The sequence below is a fragment of the Fibroporia radiculosa genome, assembly GCF_000313525.1.
Source record: "Fibroporia radiculosa TFFH 294 genomic supercontigs, scaffold11581, whole genome shotgun sequence".
Taxonomy (NCBI): Eukaryota; Fungi; Basidiomycota; class Agaricomycetes; order Polyporales; family Fibroporiaceae; genus Fibroporia; species Fibroporia radiculosa.
Window position 1 is genome coordinate 126 of NW_012132971.1, and position 11,596 is coordinate 11,721.

The 11,596-nt window shown below is 50.9% G+C and overlaps 4 protein-coding genes across 4 annotated transcripts; 1 reads left to right on the forward strand and 3 right to left on the reverse strand.

Moving 5' to 3' along the window:
- Window positions 1–1,541: 1,541 nt before the first annotated feature.
- Window positions 1,542–3,665, reverse strand: FIBRA_09156 (uncharacterized protein; the record flags this gene model as incomplete). The annotated part of the gene is made up of 7 exons (XM_012321482.1): window positions 1,542–2,057; window positions 2,127–2,660; window positions 2,712–2,767; window positions 2,821–2,985; window positions 3,050–3,135; window positions 3,188–3,314; window positions 3,395–3,665. 7 exons carry the CDS (start codon window positions 3,663–3,665, stop codon window positions 1,542–1,544), a joined length of 1,755 nt encoding a protein of 584 aa, XP_012176872.1.
- A 168-nt stretch (window positions 3,666–3,833) lies between these two features.
- FIBRA_09157 (uncharacterized protein) lies at window positions 3,834–4,565 on the forward strand (the record flags this gene model as incomplete). Its single annotated transcript, XM_012321483.1, has 2 exons — window positions 3,834–3,971; window positions 4,035–4,565. The coding sequence occupies 2 exons, from the start codon at window positions 3,834–3,836 to the stop codon at window positions 4,563–4,565; spliced, it is 669 nt and encodes a 222-aa protein (XP_012176873.1).
- A 1,395-nt stretch (window positions 4,566–5,960) lies between these two features.
- FIBRA_09158 (uncharacterized protein) lies at window positions 5,961–8,209 on the reverse strand (the record flags this gene model as incomplete). Its single annotated transcript, XM_012321484.1, has 11 exons — window positions 5,961–6,023; window positions 6,080–6,289; window positions 6,358–6,520; window positions 6,575–6,787; window positions 6,840–7,023; window positions 7,073–7,338; window positions 7,394–7,493; window positions 7,543–7,574; window positions 7,627–7,778; window positions 7,837–7,963; window positions 8,025–8,209. 11 exons carry the CDS (start codon window positions 8,207–8,209, stop codon window positions 5,961–5,963), a joined length of 1,695 nt encoding a protein of 564 aa, XP_012176874.1.
- Window positions 8,210–9,775: 1,566 nt separating this feature from the next.
- On the reverse strand, window positions 9,776–10,511 carry FIBRA_09159 (uncharacterized protein; the record flags this gene model as incomplete). The annotated part of the gene is made up of 2 exons (XM_012321485.1): window positions 9,776–10,312; window positions 10,365–10,511. 2 exons carry the CDS (start codon window positions 10,509–10,511, stop codon window positions 9,776–9,778), a joined length of 684 nt encoding a protein of 227 aa, XP_012176875.1.
- Window positions 10,512–11,596: the final 1,085 nt, after the last annotated feature.

An 11,596-nucleotide genomic window follows, 5' to 3' on the forward strand; every position in this document is an offset into this window, starting at 1 on the left:
TAGTATACTTTCTCAAACCACTGCTAGTTGCAGTGGCTCAGTCTACAAGCCTAGTTCTAGTATAGCATGTCAGCCTTACGCGTAGCAGTACCTTTTGTCAGTAGTAGTCTTAAGTAGAACTCCTGATCCTCAGTTGTCAGGTCCCTTAACAGTTATAGGTCCCTTAACACTCACCATATCATTGATGATACACTGCTCAATTGGTATAACTTACCTTCAGGCATATTAGACATCCCAGTGGTAGAGAGGAGATGTGCAAAGAAGTTTGCATGCATGCTATGTGATAAATGAAGACCCTTGAAAGAGGGTATTTTATAGATGGTCTGTCAGAAATTTGAAATCACAGCTGTCTGAAGTTTGAGGAGAAGACCCTGAATCTGCATGATATACAAGCCATCCAGTGCCTAGTGCCAGAAGACAATAGCAGTGTTGAATCAAGGCCACATCACACACAGAGCTTGGAGATGCACATGAGGGGTTTGTGCCAGACCTAGAAGCACAAAACTTAGTTAGTCAGCAAATGGTTTGTTTCTGATATGGTGTGGTTCACCTCATGATTATGGTAGCAACAGCAAATTTCTTGAACCACTCCATACACCTTTGCTGTAATTGTCCTCACAACATCTACCATAGAATGGAGAAAAGTGCTCACCAGTCATGTTGTGTTCAGATGTTAAGGGCCATGAGTATCATGTGTACAAGTTAGCCATACCACATACATGACACATCATTCATTATCAAAAACTCTAAGCAATGAGCAAATAGATTCTAAGTTGTGGCTAGTGAAAGAACAGAACTCACCACCTCATCAGCTTGATACTAAAGCCCCCACTCCATGTTGCAGTGAGAGTAAAGGTTACCACTGTAAATTGAATGTGGGGAAGACCCACAGCAAGATGTAGGTTGAACATAAAGGTGATGTAAATGCCTTGCCATCGCTCACCATAATTGCAGCAACTCACAAGGCTACATAATATTTTTGGCTGCATTGTGAAGTCAATACCAACTGAACAAGTTATTTTGTAGCCTATATATTATGACACTATGATTCCTTATAATAGCCAATGCTAATAATTTTCTGATAAATTTGTATAGCCTCTACATACAGCTTATCAAGCTTTATCAACCCTCACCATATTGGACTGTCTGAATCAATGATGCAAGGGTATAACATTTTTCAACTGTTTTGCTGATGGTGCACTGGTTGAACAGGTGCATAGATGTCTGCTGGTGTGAATGAATGAAATGTATGTATGCATACAGTATAGTTATGTACTAGTTGTATCACAGGCTGTGTAGCAATTCATAGCATAACGAACATATGACCATTTCCCCAGCAAGGAGAGATCCATGGTTTTTCAGAGAGGAAAAACTCAGTTCAATTGGCATCTTTCCGATTCCTTTACAGCATCTTTCTCAGATTGCAAGAAACTGGTGATTTATTTGTTGTAAAACTGATGCAAGGGAGTAACATCAACTGCAAGTTTCACTTTGTGGACCATCAAAAAATGTATGTCTACTGATCTTTCCATCAATCTGACTTACAGTGCAGCCATTACAGCTACAGGCTGAGCATTCTGACTATCGACGGCGGTCACTTCCTCACTGTTACCCTTAGCTGCCTGCGGGCTGAAGCTAGTCACCCAGGAATCCATCGCTCGTCTACTTTTCGGTAAGAGGATCCGTGGACCGCTGATACCAAGCCGGTTAGCGAGTAGGTCGACCATATCATTCAGTCTGCCCTTGTCGTCCTGTAATCTCCTCTGTACGGCTGGACCACTTCGTCTGCTATCTCCGCGCGTTTGGGCGATAGCGGCAGCGAAGATTGTATCCAAGTCGTCTAGTGCACTCATACAGGCTTCTCGTGCAACGCGTGCGCGGTCATGCTCCACTGGGGAAGAGGATTTTAAGATCCGTAACGATGCCTGTGGTGACGACGGATCGGTGTGGGCTTCCAGGTTGATGTCGAGTATGTACGTGCCAATGAGGGCGAATGCCATGGTATATGAGATTCTGCCCATTCCATAAAGCCGCTTGGTTTTCCCCGCGACCTTGGTCTGTAGTAGATTCTGGAACCACATCAATCAACATCAGAACGGAAGGATAGCACTCAGTGTGCTACTTACGCTCATGAGCAGGGTGACGTCTTTGCAATCTACAAACCATGCTGCATAAAACTCTTCCTCTAAAATTGTTCCACTCTCACCCTCCATCTTTTTACGGGCAGCCAATATTGCCGTTTGCGTCGCAATTTGTTTCGTGAGAGAGGTCATTCGTTCAAGGCCCCCAGCTTTCTTAATTATATCTTTCAAATGTGATATCGCCTCCGAGTCGCCTGCAATGCATTTTCGGAGCAGCACGATGAAGTCCTCAAGGATGAGCTCGATATGCCTTGTTTTTCGGCGTGGAGGTTGATCCTTAGTTTTTGCTGAAGAAACGCTCGCACTGTTTGCTACATACGATGCGCCAGAAACTTCAATCATTTGTTCGGGTATATGCTCATTTTCACCACGGCCTTCAGAATCCCCTATTGCCACGCGAGATTGCTCAAAAGTACTTAATGATGAAGGCTGCCCTTCACGGGGCGCTGTCGAGTCAAAACAAGATGGCTGAGAACTGACTGGAACGGAGCTTTGTGCAATAGAAGGCAAGCTGGCGACCTGTTGGACAGTTCGTGAACCATCCATAGTAAATGAATGATCACTTCTGACAGATGAAATATGATCCTGAGGACGTGTGATGGCAGACACGGCTTGCCTAAACGATTCTATGATGATGCATCATGTCAATTAGCCAGAATAATTCCTGACTCCAGCTTACCGTGTTCAGCTGAGGTGAACGAAGCAAACAAAAGGTAGGATCCTGGCTTTTGTGGGTCGCAATTTTGATGATCGAGCTCGATGAGGGCTTGTGCGGGTGGGGCAGGTAAACGTATACGATATACAGAGAATTTAGATGGACCTTCATTTGATGCTGTGCTGATCACTGTTTCTAAAGATTTATGAACTGAAACCACGCCGCTTTTACATTGCCTCAGTGTATAACTCACGAGACGTATCGGGCGGACCTAAGACGGCTTGTGGACAATTTGAACCAATATGGGATTGCATTGAGACAGCAGGATCATCCACACAACTAGACAGTTATATTTTATCTCTTAAGAGATGCGAGCGGTCGTTTGACACACCTAATAGATTGGCTAGTGGTACTCATATGCGCAGGCATGTTTTTATCTGAGGATGCCTCCAAGCATGGAATCGTCCGATCATTTATGTTTTTCCCAGCCTGAAGAAGAGTAACTATGGACGGAATTTCTGCTGACAAAAATCGTGTAACCAATTCAGATTGGACGTTTCGAGTTGTTCGTGGTAATTGGAGAAATTGAGCTACTTACCTTGCGACTGGAGCTCTGGTCTCCTGAGACGCTCTTCTTTCCATGGGGCAGTGATGGAATATAGAGGGATCCGACCTTCAATCTCATGCTGCGCGGACGGCGAGGGCAGGGTGCTGTGGGCGTCCTTGCCAGTGCCACTGGAGTCCAGTGGTAGACCGTGTAGATCAGCGAAATCTCTATCAAAGCTGACTCGACGACAAGCACGATGCGCAGGAAACTGTTCTTCAATGTCCTCGTCGATGACTATGGTGTCGAGGGGCCTTTTCGGCATGGTGGTCGTTGATATCCTGAAAGGAGAGAGCGGTTTCCCCTTTGGTCGAGTTTCAGCCACCGACGCGTTCGGAATCGCGGGAAGGATTTAGACGCTCATACGGCCCTATGCCCCGCAGTCTTATTTCACTCTAGACAAACCTTCCTCAAGACGGACAGCGGTATAAAAATGGGTCGCGATCCGACACCAGAGGAAATACGAAAAATTGCAAAGAGGGCAATACGGGCATTTTCTGACCTTGGATACGCCTGTTGTCTGTTTGGCAGTACAGCCTGCATGATGTATGGAGTCGAAAGATGTCCTAATGTGAGTCATCAAATTTTGAATCGAGCATTCTGTCCAGGTAGTTACTCAGTTTCGTGTGCACAGGACGTAGATATCATCGTCTTCGGGCACAATCTCGACCCCGAACACTTGAAAATCGAGCTCGCAAATGAGGACGACGACTTTTACTTGGCTTTCGCGCGAAGTCGTAATGCAAACTACAAAGTGGTGTGGTTTGATCTGTCCTCTGCTGCGGACGAACCTCGACGTAAGTGCAAAGTAGACATCCTTGTCCCGGGGATCCTGGAGATACCCAACACGCCTATCAAACGCATCAAGCATCAGCGAGGAATGCTCGTCCTGCCCATCCTACCCCTGCTCCTCATGAAGCTCAAGGGATGGAGTGACCACATCCAGGCTAAACGACCCGATTTGCGAGCGAAACGACATGTCGATGTTGAAGATATTGCGGAACTTCTCCGGATTGCCTGTCGCCGCGGCACCCGTATCCGCAGTCGCAGCCTTCGATGGCTACCTCTAGACTTCTTAGAGGCGGCTCAAGAACGTGTTTTAAAGTACACGAGAAAGTTCCCAGAGACGTCGGAACAGTGGATGCAGCTTGGGTTTGAAACCTAGCTGCAGAGAGTCGGGAGCAAGAAGCTGATTTCCTGGGTGTTTCCTGTACAAGAATAGAAACAGTGTTACATATACGAGGGGAAAAGATATTTATACCATATGCGATCATGAGTGCTCGGGGTTGACAGGGTGGAGCTGCATTTCACTACTTTTTAGTAAAGCGTCGTTGGCTAGGACTCGAAAGCTGGTCTTTACTTGAAAGCAATTACTCACTTAGAAGAATGCTGAGGAACTGAAGCATAGGTCCGGCTGGTCCTTCGGATTATATAGCTTCTGACAGTTATGGTCACATTGGGCGAAACATTAAAATGCTGCATCTGCTCACCGTACTCTGCTTAAAAGAGGACAGTCTTGACCCGTATGTACCTGAGATAAGCATCGGCGGGAATATGGTGATTAGCGCACACTCAGGTTGTATAGAGGCTTATTGTCCACACAAAAGTTCTTACTGTTGCCTGTCAGGCGGCACTGAGTCAATCAACAATGGGACCTAAATTCATACCAGTTTTCACTCAAATGGGATGCTCCGAGGTGAAGTCATCCTGTTTCATAATCCCATCTTGCACAGACAGACTGCACGAAATATGATCAGATATATCCCGCACATTTTTCCCTTTCTGCCGCTCAGAACACGTCTGGGGCTGGTTCAGATCTGCTATCATGGCTCAATTATGATCCAGAAGTCCAACAAGCAACGCGCACTCTATCACAGAGTCGAGGTAGAACTAAGAGGCGATGTGAGCTGCACATTGCGTCCGTATCCATTCGCGAACTTTACTCACCATTCGATGAGGGGTCCGATACTGCAGCGCGTTCGCCCATTCATGGGGCAAGATTCAGTGAACAGGAAACACCGACAGCATCCTCATTATGATTTTTATTATCTGAAAATCGCGATGAATCCTGCCAGCTGCCAGTGTCCAACTCGTCAACCTCGGATCGGTGAAATCAGCCCAAGAAGGCCGCATCATCCGAATATCACTATCGTGGTACGGGAAAATGATCCATGTTGAATGACGCAAGCTGATCAAATTCGTTGCCGTTCCCCACGAGAGCGACAAGTCTTTTACACCTGAGCAGTTTGTGAGCCGTTGAGTATTCGGGTGAGCCGGGTACTGCCGGCGTTTCAAGCTCTCGGCTGGCCGGCGGCTCAGCGCTGCAGCCACCGACGTGTCAAGTCGCGTGTTCTGCACAGTTGCTGTCGAGACTCGAGTGTCTCACAAAAGCAAATCAGCATGCAATGCGGCCAGTGCAATCAGTTCTCGCAAAAAATGGTATCCGCGGGAAAATTCCCAACACGAGGAGATCTGCTACTCTTGTCGCACTTCTTACTAGTACATGGAGACAGGCATGAGAAGAACTCCGAGCGTCCCACTCCGACACAGACTGCACGGATCACTTCTCAGGGTCCCTAGCGGACTGGTGAAAGTCGAGAACGTATGGGTCGCCTGCCAAAGTCTGTGAGCCAAGGAAAGACAAACCAACGTGTGATCAGCCAGAGGGCCCTGTCAAACCGAGATGGCCTCCACGACTTCTTCCGAGGCCTTCTCGGACGGGGTATCTTTCTCTTCTCGGCGGATATCTTCCACCACCGCGGCGACATCCTGCGAAATGTCCTTGTCGTCAAACAGCGCGGCGGTCTCCTCGAGTGTCCGGTTCTTGGTCTCGATGAGCATGAAGTAGAGGAAGACGAACTCGAACGCGATCCAGCAGCAGTAGAATATCTGAGGAAAGGGCACCATGTGAGCAGAGGACCTAACACGGACTGACAGTGGCCATCGGCCGCACATACATAGTACTTCCAGGCCAGCCTCTGCAGGGCCACGGGGTTGACATATTGATTGAATATGAGTGCCAGCGAGACTCCCACACTAAACACAGTGAGGCCCTTCGCGCGGAGGGAGTGCGGGAGAATCTCGCAGGTGTATGTGACAATCAGGGGCGTGAATGCGAGGCTGGGCCGCATGTGGGGTCAGCGATGCTGTGGTCCACCCTCGACGAGAACTCACTCGTAGAATCCGTAGAAGAGGAAAATGAACGCGATGACCGAGTGCGCGGCGGCGGGCTGCTGGTGGAGTGCATATTGCGCTGAGCATATCGTCTGCAGAATGAAAAAGACCAAACAGCCGCCCGTAGCCCATAGGAAGAGCGGGCGACGGCCGACTTTGTCTACCAAGAAGGAGGCCCAGATGGAGATGACCAAGTTCCATATGGCTAGAATGCTGCAGACCTATCAGCACCATGGAGTCAAGTGAGGTGCAATCGCGATCATACCCAGTGATAAGTAGTTGGGTGGTCGTACTGGTGATGCCTATGGTGTCGAAGACCTTGTTGAGGTAGTACGAAACCAGGCCATTCCCGGACCACTGCGAGAACCATCCGATAGCAACAGCGATGATAATACGCTTTCTATTACCGGGGGTGGCAAATAGTGTGAACCAATTGACGTTCTTATTGACTAAAGCAGCCCTGAGATTGTCGTCTCCAGATTCAGATAATCGACGCACCTTGACGATCAAACGCAATTGCGGCCTTGATCTCCTCGAACTCGAACTGCACGAGGGGGTCTTGTTCGTTTCCGTCCGCGTGGTAGTACGCAAGGATATGAAGCCCCTGCGCCTCTTTCCCCTTTGCGATCAGCCAACGAGGGCTCTCGGGCGCGAACATGACCAGGACAAGCTGAATGAAGGCCGGGATGCCCTGTATGATGGACGGGATGCGCCATGACCATTGGTTCGGGATGTATGCGGTGCCGTATGTGGTCCACGACGCACTGATAATCACACCCTTCGTCAGAGATGATAACGAAAAGCACAAGATACACCCACATTACGTTGCCGGAGTACCATAGGGAGTTATATAGGGAGGTTAAAGGTGCTCGATAAGGGGGATAAGAGATCTCGGTTACGAGCAACGGCGCAGCGTTAGCTAAAAGTATCGTCAGCATCGAACGCAGAGCATGCAGTGGTCGACATACTGGCGAAACAAACTCCGAATCCTACGAGGAAGCTGCTCTCAGACGTCAGGAACCCGACGCTCCGAGCCTTTCAGCGCCACGCACCGTCCGGCGATAAACATGCCGATGTTGTACGACGCAGACTGGACCGCGACACCGGCTATGGTGATGATCGCGCCGATAAATATTGTCGCTCTCCGCCCGATCCCGTCAGACAGGTACGGCGCAAATGGGTACGCCGCGAGCGACCCGATGTTCTAGTAAAGCGCGGCCCTCAACAACAGCACATGAGATCTGCGAGGGAGAAAGAATGACCTGCATCGCACTCAAGACTCCCAGGAGGGAGCCTGAAGGGCTGTGGAAGTAGTCTTCCCATTGGTACAGCGACTGGAAGCTGTTCATGAGACTGCCATCGAAGCCGTTCGCAGACGAGATGATAATGCTGGGGCGCGATCGTCAGTAACATATCCGAAGGAGCCATATCAGACATGCTGTTTACGTACATAAGCACGACCCATGCGTGTAGAGTAATGAGACTTCGCGAAGGGACGATCGTTGTGAGCGTCCGACGCCCGATGGACGAGATATTAAACACTAACCGACGGTTGTTGTACCATTTCCTATTCGGATCCAGAAGTTGCGCGACGCCCACACTAGCTTCCGCAGCCGCGGTGACGCCGACAGCCATGATACGTGTTCAACTACAAGGCCGGCTCCAAAGTGCGAGTGCAAGCAGCGCAAGAGGACAGCAGTGGCCGCGAGCCCGTCGCCCGACCCACCACGAGTCCATCCCGAACTTTATAGCCACGAAGGCATTGAATCCCTGCGAAGCTTTCACGAAGGGCGCGCGGTGGACGAGGATGTGGCCAGGTGATCGGCAGCTGCCCATTTTTCCAAGGATTCACCATGCGCATGACTGCCCCACTTTCCCCGGATTCCTCGCCGCTCCCTAGGGACGCGCTGCAGATGCGGGGCGAAGTAGTGTCAGGCACTACTTGCCCCGCGTCTGGTGGTGGAAGCGGGCGAGCGTATGTTCTCGTGGCCTACGCTGTGACCAAGATGCACTGTGAGTGGTGGCGCCCGTCGGCCTTTGCGAAACCGCGAGTAAGGTTGCGACCGTTCGATTCGCTAGAGAGAGAAGAACACACTCAGCAGGACGGCATGCGTGACCATGCGCATCGCGTCTGAGGTGGATGGCGTATTCTGAGTCTTAGTGTTGTACCCCAAGTCCCGCCCCATATGATACGCTCTTCGAAATATGAATCGTCCTTGTCGACATGAAACCACGGTTGAATGCAGAGATGCGGTGGTGAAGACAAGCCACCTTGGCGAGAATCTGTGATCTCACTGTCAGAGAGATCCAATTGAATAACAAATGCATGGCCGTGATCGTGCTGAGGTCCACCGAGATGTCTCCTTCTAGATTCCCATCCCTCCGGAAATGATGATTCAGCCATCGCGTCGATGGACATACTCGGGATGAACGCTTGAGGCTCCATCCTGATTAAATGCTCGTTCAGTTCCAGAAAAGGCGGACGGACCAAACCTACGGATCTTGCCTCTAAGAGACCAGAAGTCTACAAGGGCTATGTGGAGGGCGTTAGAAGACAGAGCTGCCTATTGTTGTGTCCGAGGAAGGGGGATGTCCCCCTGTGTTACCCGTTTTCGACAAATCGACGCACAGCCAAGGAACCCGGGTACAGACTGAATCGCAGAGACGAAGCCTGGCTCTGGACGCAACATGTCAGAATATATCATTTGGCTCACATGGTCAATTCAAATACTTGTCTTGGGTCAAGTCGCGATTGCAAATAGGTTATACACTGTCCAAAAGATAAGAGAAGCTCAGGTGAGGTTGTTGTCCACGTACCGCACCTCAGACCATCGGATACATACATACGGATCCGGGACATTCCCATGGACGATGCGTTGACAAGATTGTTATATGGCCCAGTTCTGACTATGGCCCAGTTCTGACAGAGCCTATCAGATCATGGGCATGACACACCTCACACGGCTAATTCGAGATACTGCGTAGACGAGTAATATTGAGATTGTAAAGTAATGCAATAACTGACAGCACCAAAGTGGTATCCCGGCGACACAATCCCAGTGCCACGCGTGCGGTATCAACCCAAGTTTCCACGCTCCAATCCATGCAAAGCCAATGTAAGGGGTATAGTCACGCATCCTACGTCACGCTCAGTACGACTGCTAACGGAGGAGCCGGGCTAGACTCACCGCAGGAGTTCCATCACCGCTGTATGAACCCAATCACTCGCAAATTAGTCTTCGAGGTGGGATACTCCTCTGCATACTCGGCAAGCCTGCACCACGCCGCATCCATCGTCGTCATGGGTATCCACTGCGCGCCCCCTCTGCTCACGTTCTCGCCGCGACCCCTTACGATCGACAGCAGCTCGCTGATATAACGTACGTCGTCGTTGTGCTGCGTCGACTGCATGTAGGAGCGGCTGGAGATGCGACGGTCTGACCAGGTCCGCAGCTTTGTGAACAGCAGGAGGACGGGGTGCAAGACGAGCACGTCCCCGATCTTTTCGAGCCGGTCCCGCTGGACGACGGGGAGGTCGAGCATGCTGGGGACGAGGACGTTCACCTTGCAGCCCCGCTTGCGTTCGTCAGACTTGGACGGGAGCTTGCTGCAGAGAACCTTGGGCGCGTCTGGCGAGCCCTTGGGTTGAATGAGATAAAAGTCCTTGTCTTCCGCGGTGAGCATCTCTTCCAGCTTGCGCGGGGGGTGATCTTCGCTCAAGACGATAATGTCCAGCTCCTTGGAAACATGAGCGCCACGCCTGGGAGAACCGAGACAAGGCTTGACTGACCAGAAAGATGTGAGATTGCCTCGAGGTTCCATAGAGCAGACAAGCGGCGTTGCCCGTGATGCAGCTGACGAGATTCTTGGACTTGAACGTCGAAATTGCCCGCTTGGCGACGGCACAGATCTCCTCGACGGTGGGGGAGCGCTGCATGTTAGAACAGTCTAGGATATGGCGCAACCGGAGGTCCAAACGACACGTCGGGGTGAGAGGGAGAGAGGCGAAGGTCGGGTTACATGACGAGATAGGCGAGGGTGCGACGACGTCTGCCGAAACTCATCCTGGAGCCACAATGGGCGCTTATACTCATGAGCGCTTGGATCGACTCGGCACTGGTAAAGGAATGGCACATGGACACTGCCAGGACAGCATCCAACTTGTGGACAACGCGCACCGTCGCCAAGTCTAACCCAGCCAGTAAATTGAACAATTAACGCCATCGTGCTGATGTTGCCTATAATATACAAGCGACTGCCTAAACAGGATCATGGAAAGCGGCCACCACCTAGTATGTAACCACTCGCTGTCGACGCCTGCATGTGTTCTGTGTGGAATTCAACGTTCAACGTCAACGCTCGCGTCTCTGTGAGCTACCACTGGGTTCAGAGGTCTACTCAATCCGCCTGATTTATGTGTCGTCTCACCTCGGTCATCAAGTTGTTCCGTAGCCAGGTCTATATCTTTAGAGACCGCAGATGTTCTCCTACCAGACATCGGCCAGACATACCTATGGGAATAGAATCAGGTGTGCGCGCTCCGTTGGGTATCGCGCAGACAAACTGAGTCATTGACGGCATCGATATGACCGCGTACTCTAGGCCCTCGCAGGACCTGGAGTTATAAACGGCACCTTCATGAACATAACAACGGCGGTGTTCCGTATCACTCGAGCAGCGAGAAGGAAGCTCACCCCGATTGGGCACAGTGGATCCTGCATGTACGTGTCCATCGAGGAAGCTCGCGATAAGGAGAAGCATCCGCAAAGTTATATGAACACGCGCAGGCCATGCCCGCCGCACAGCGCACCCCCGCTTCCACCAATGTACAACCGGCCACCGACCGAAGATGAGATTCTCGACATCGCTCGCAGGGCGGTGGCCCTCTTCAAGTCGCACGGCCTCTCCTGCTGCCTGACGGGCGGCGTCGCATGCGTCCTGTACGGTACGACACGACGCCCGAACGTGCGTATGCCCCCACGTCTCCACTACGTATCAGCGCATGACGCCTCCCCCCCCCCC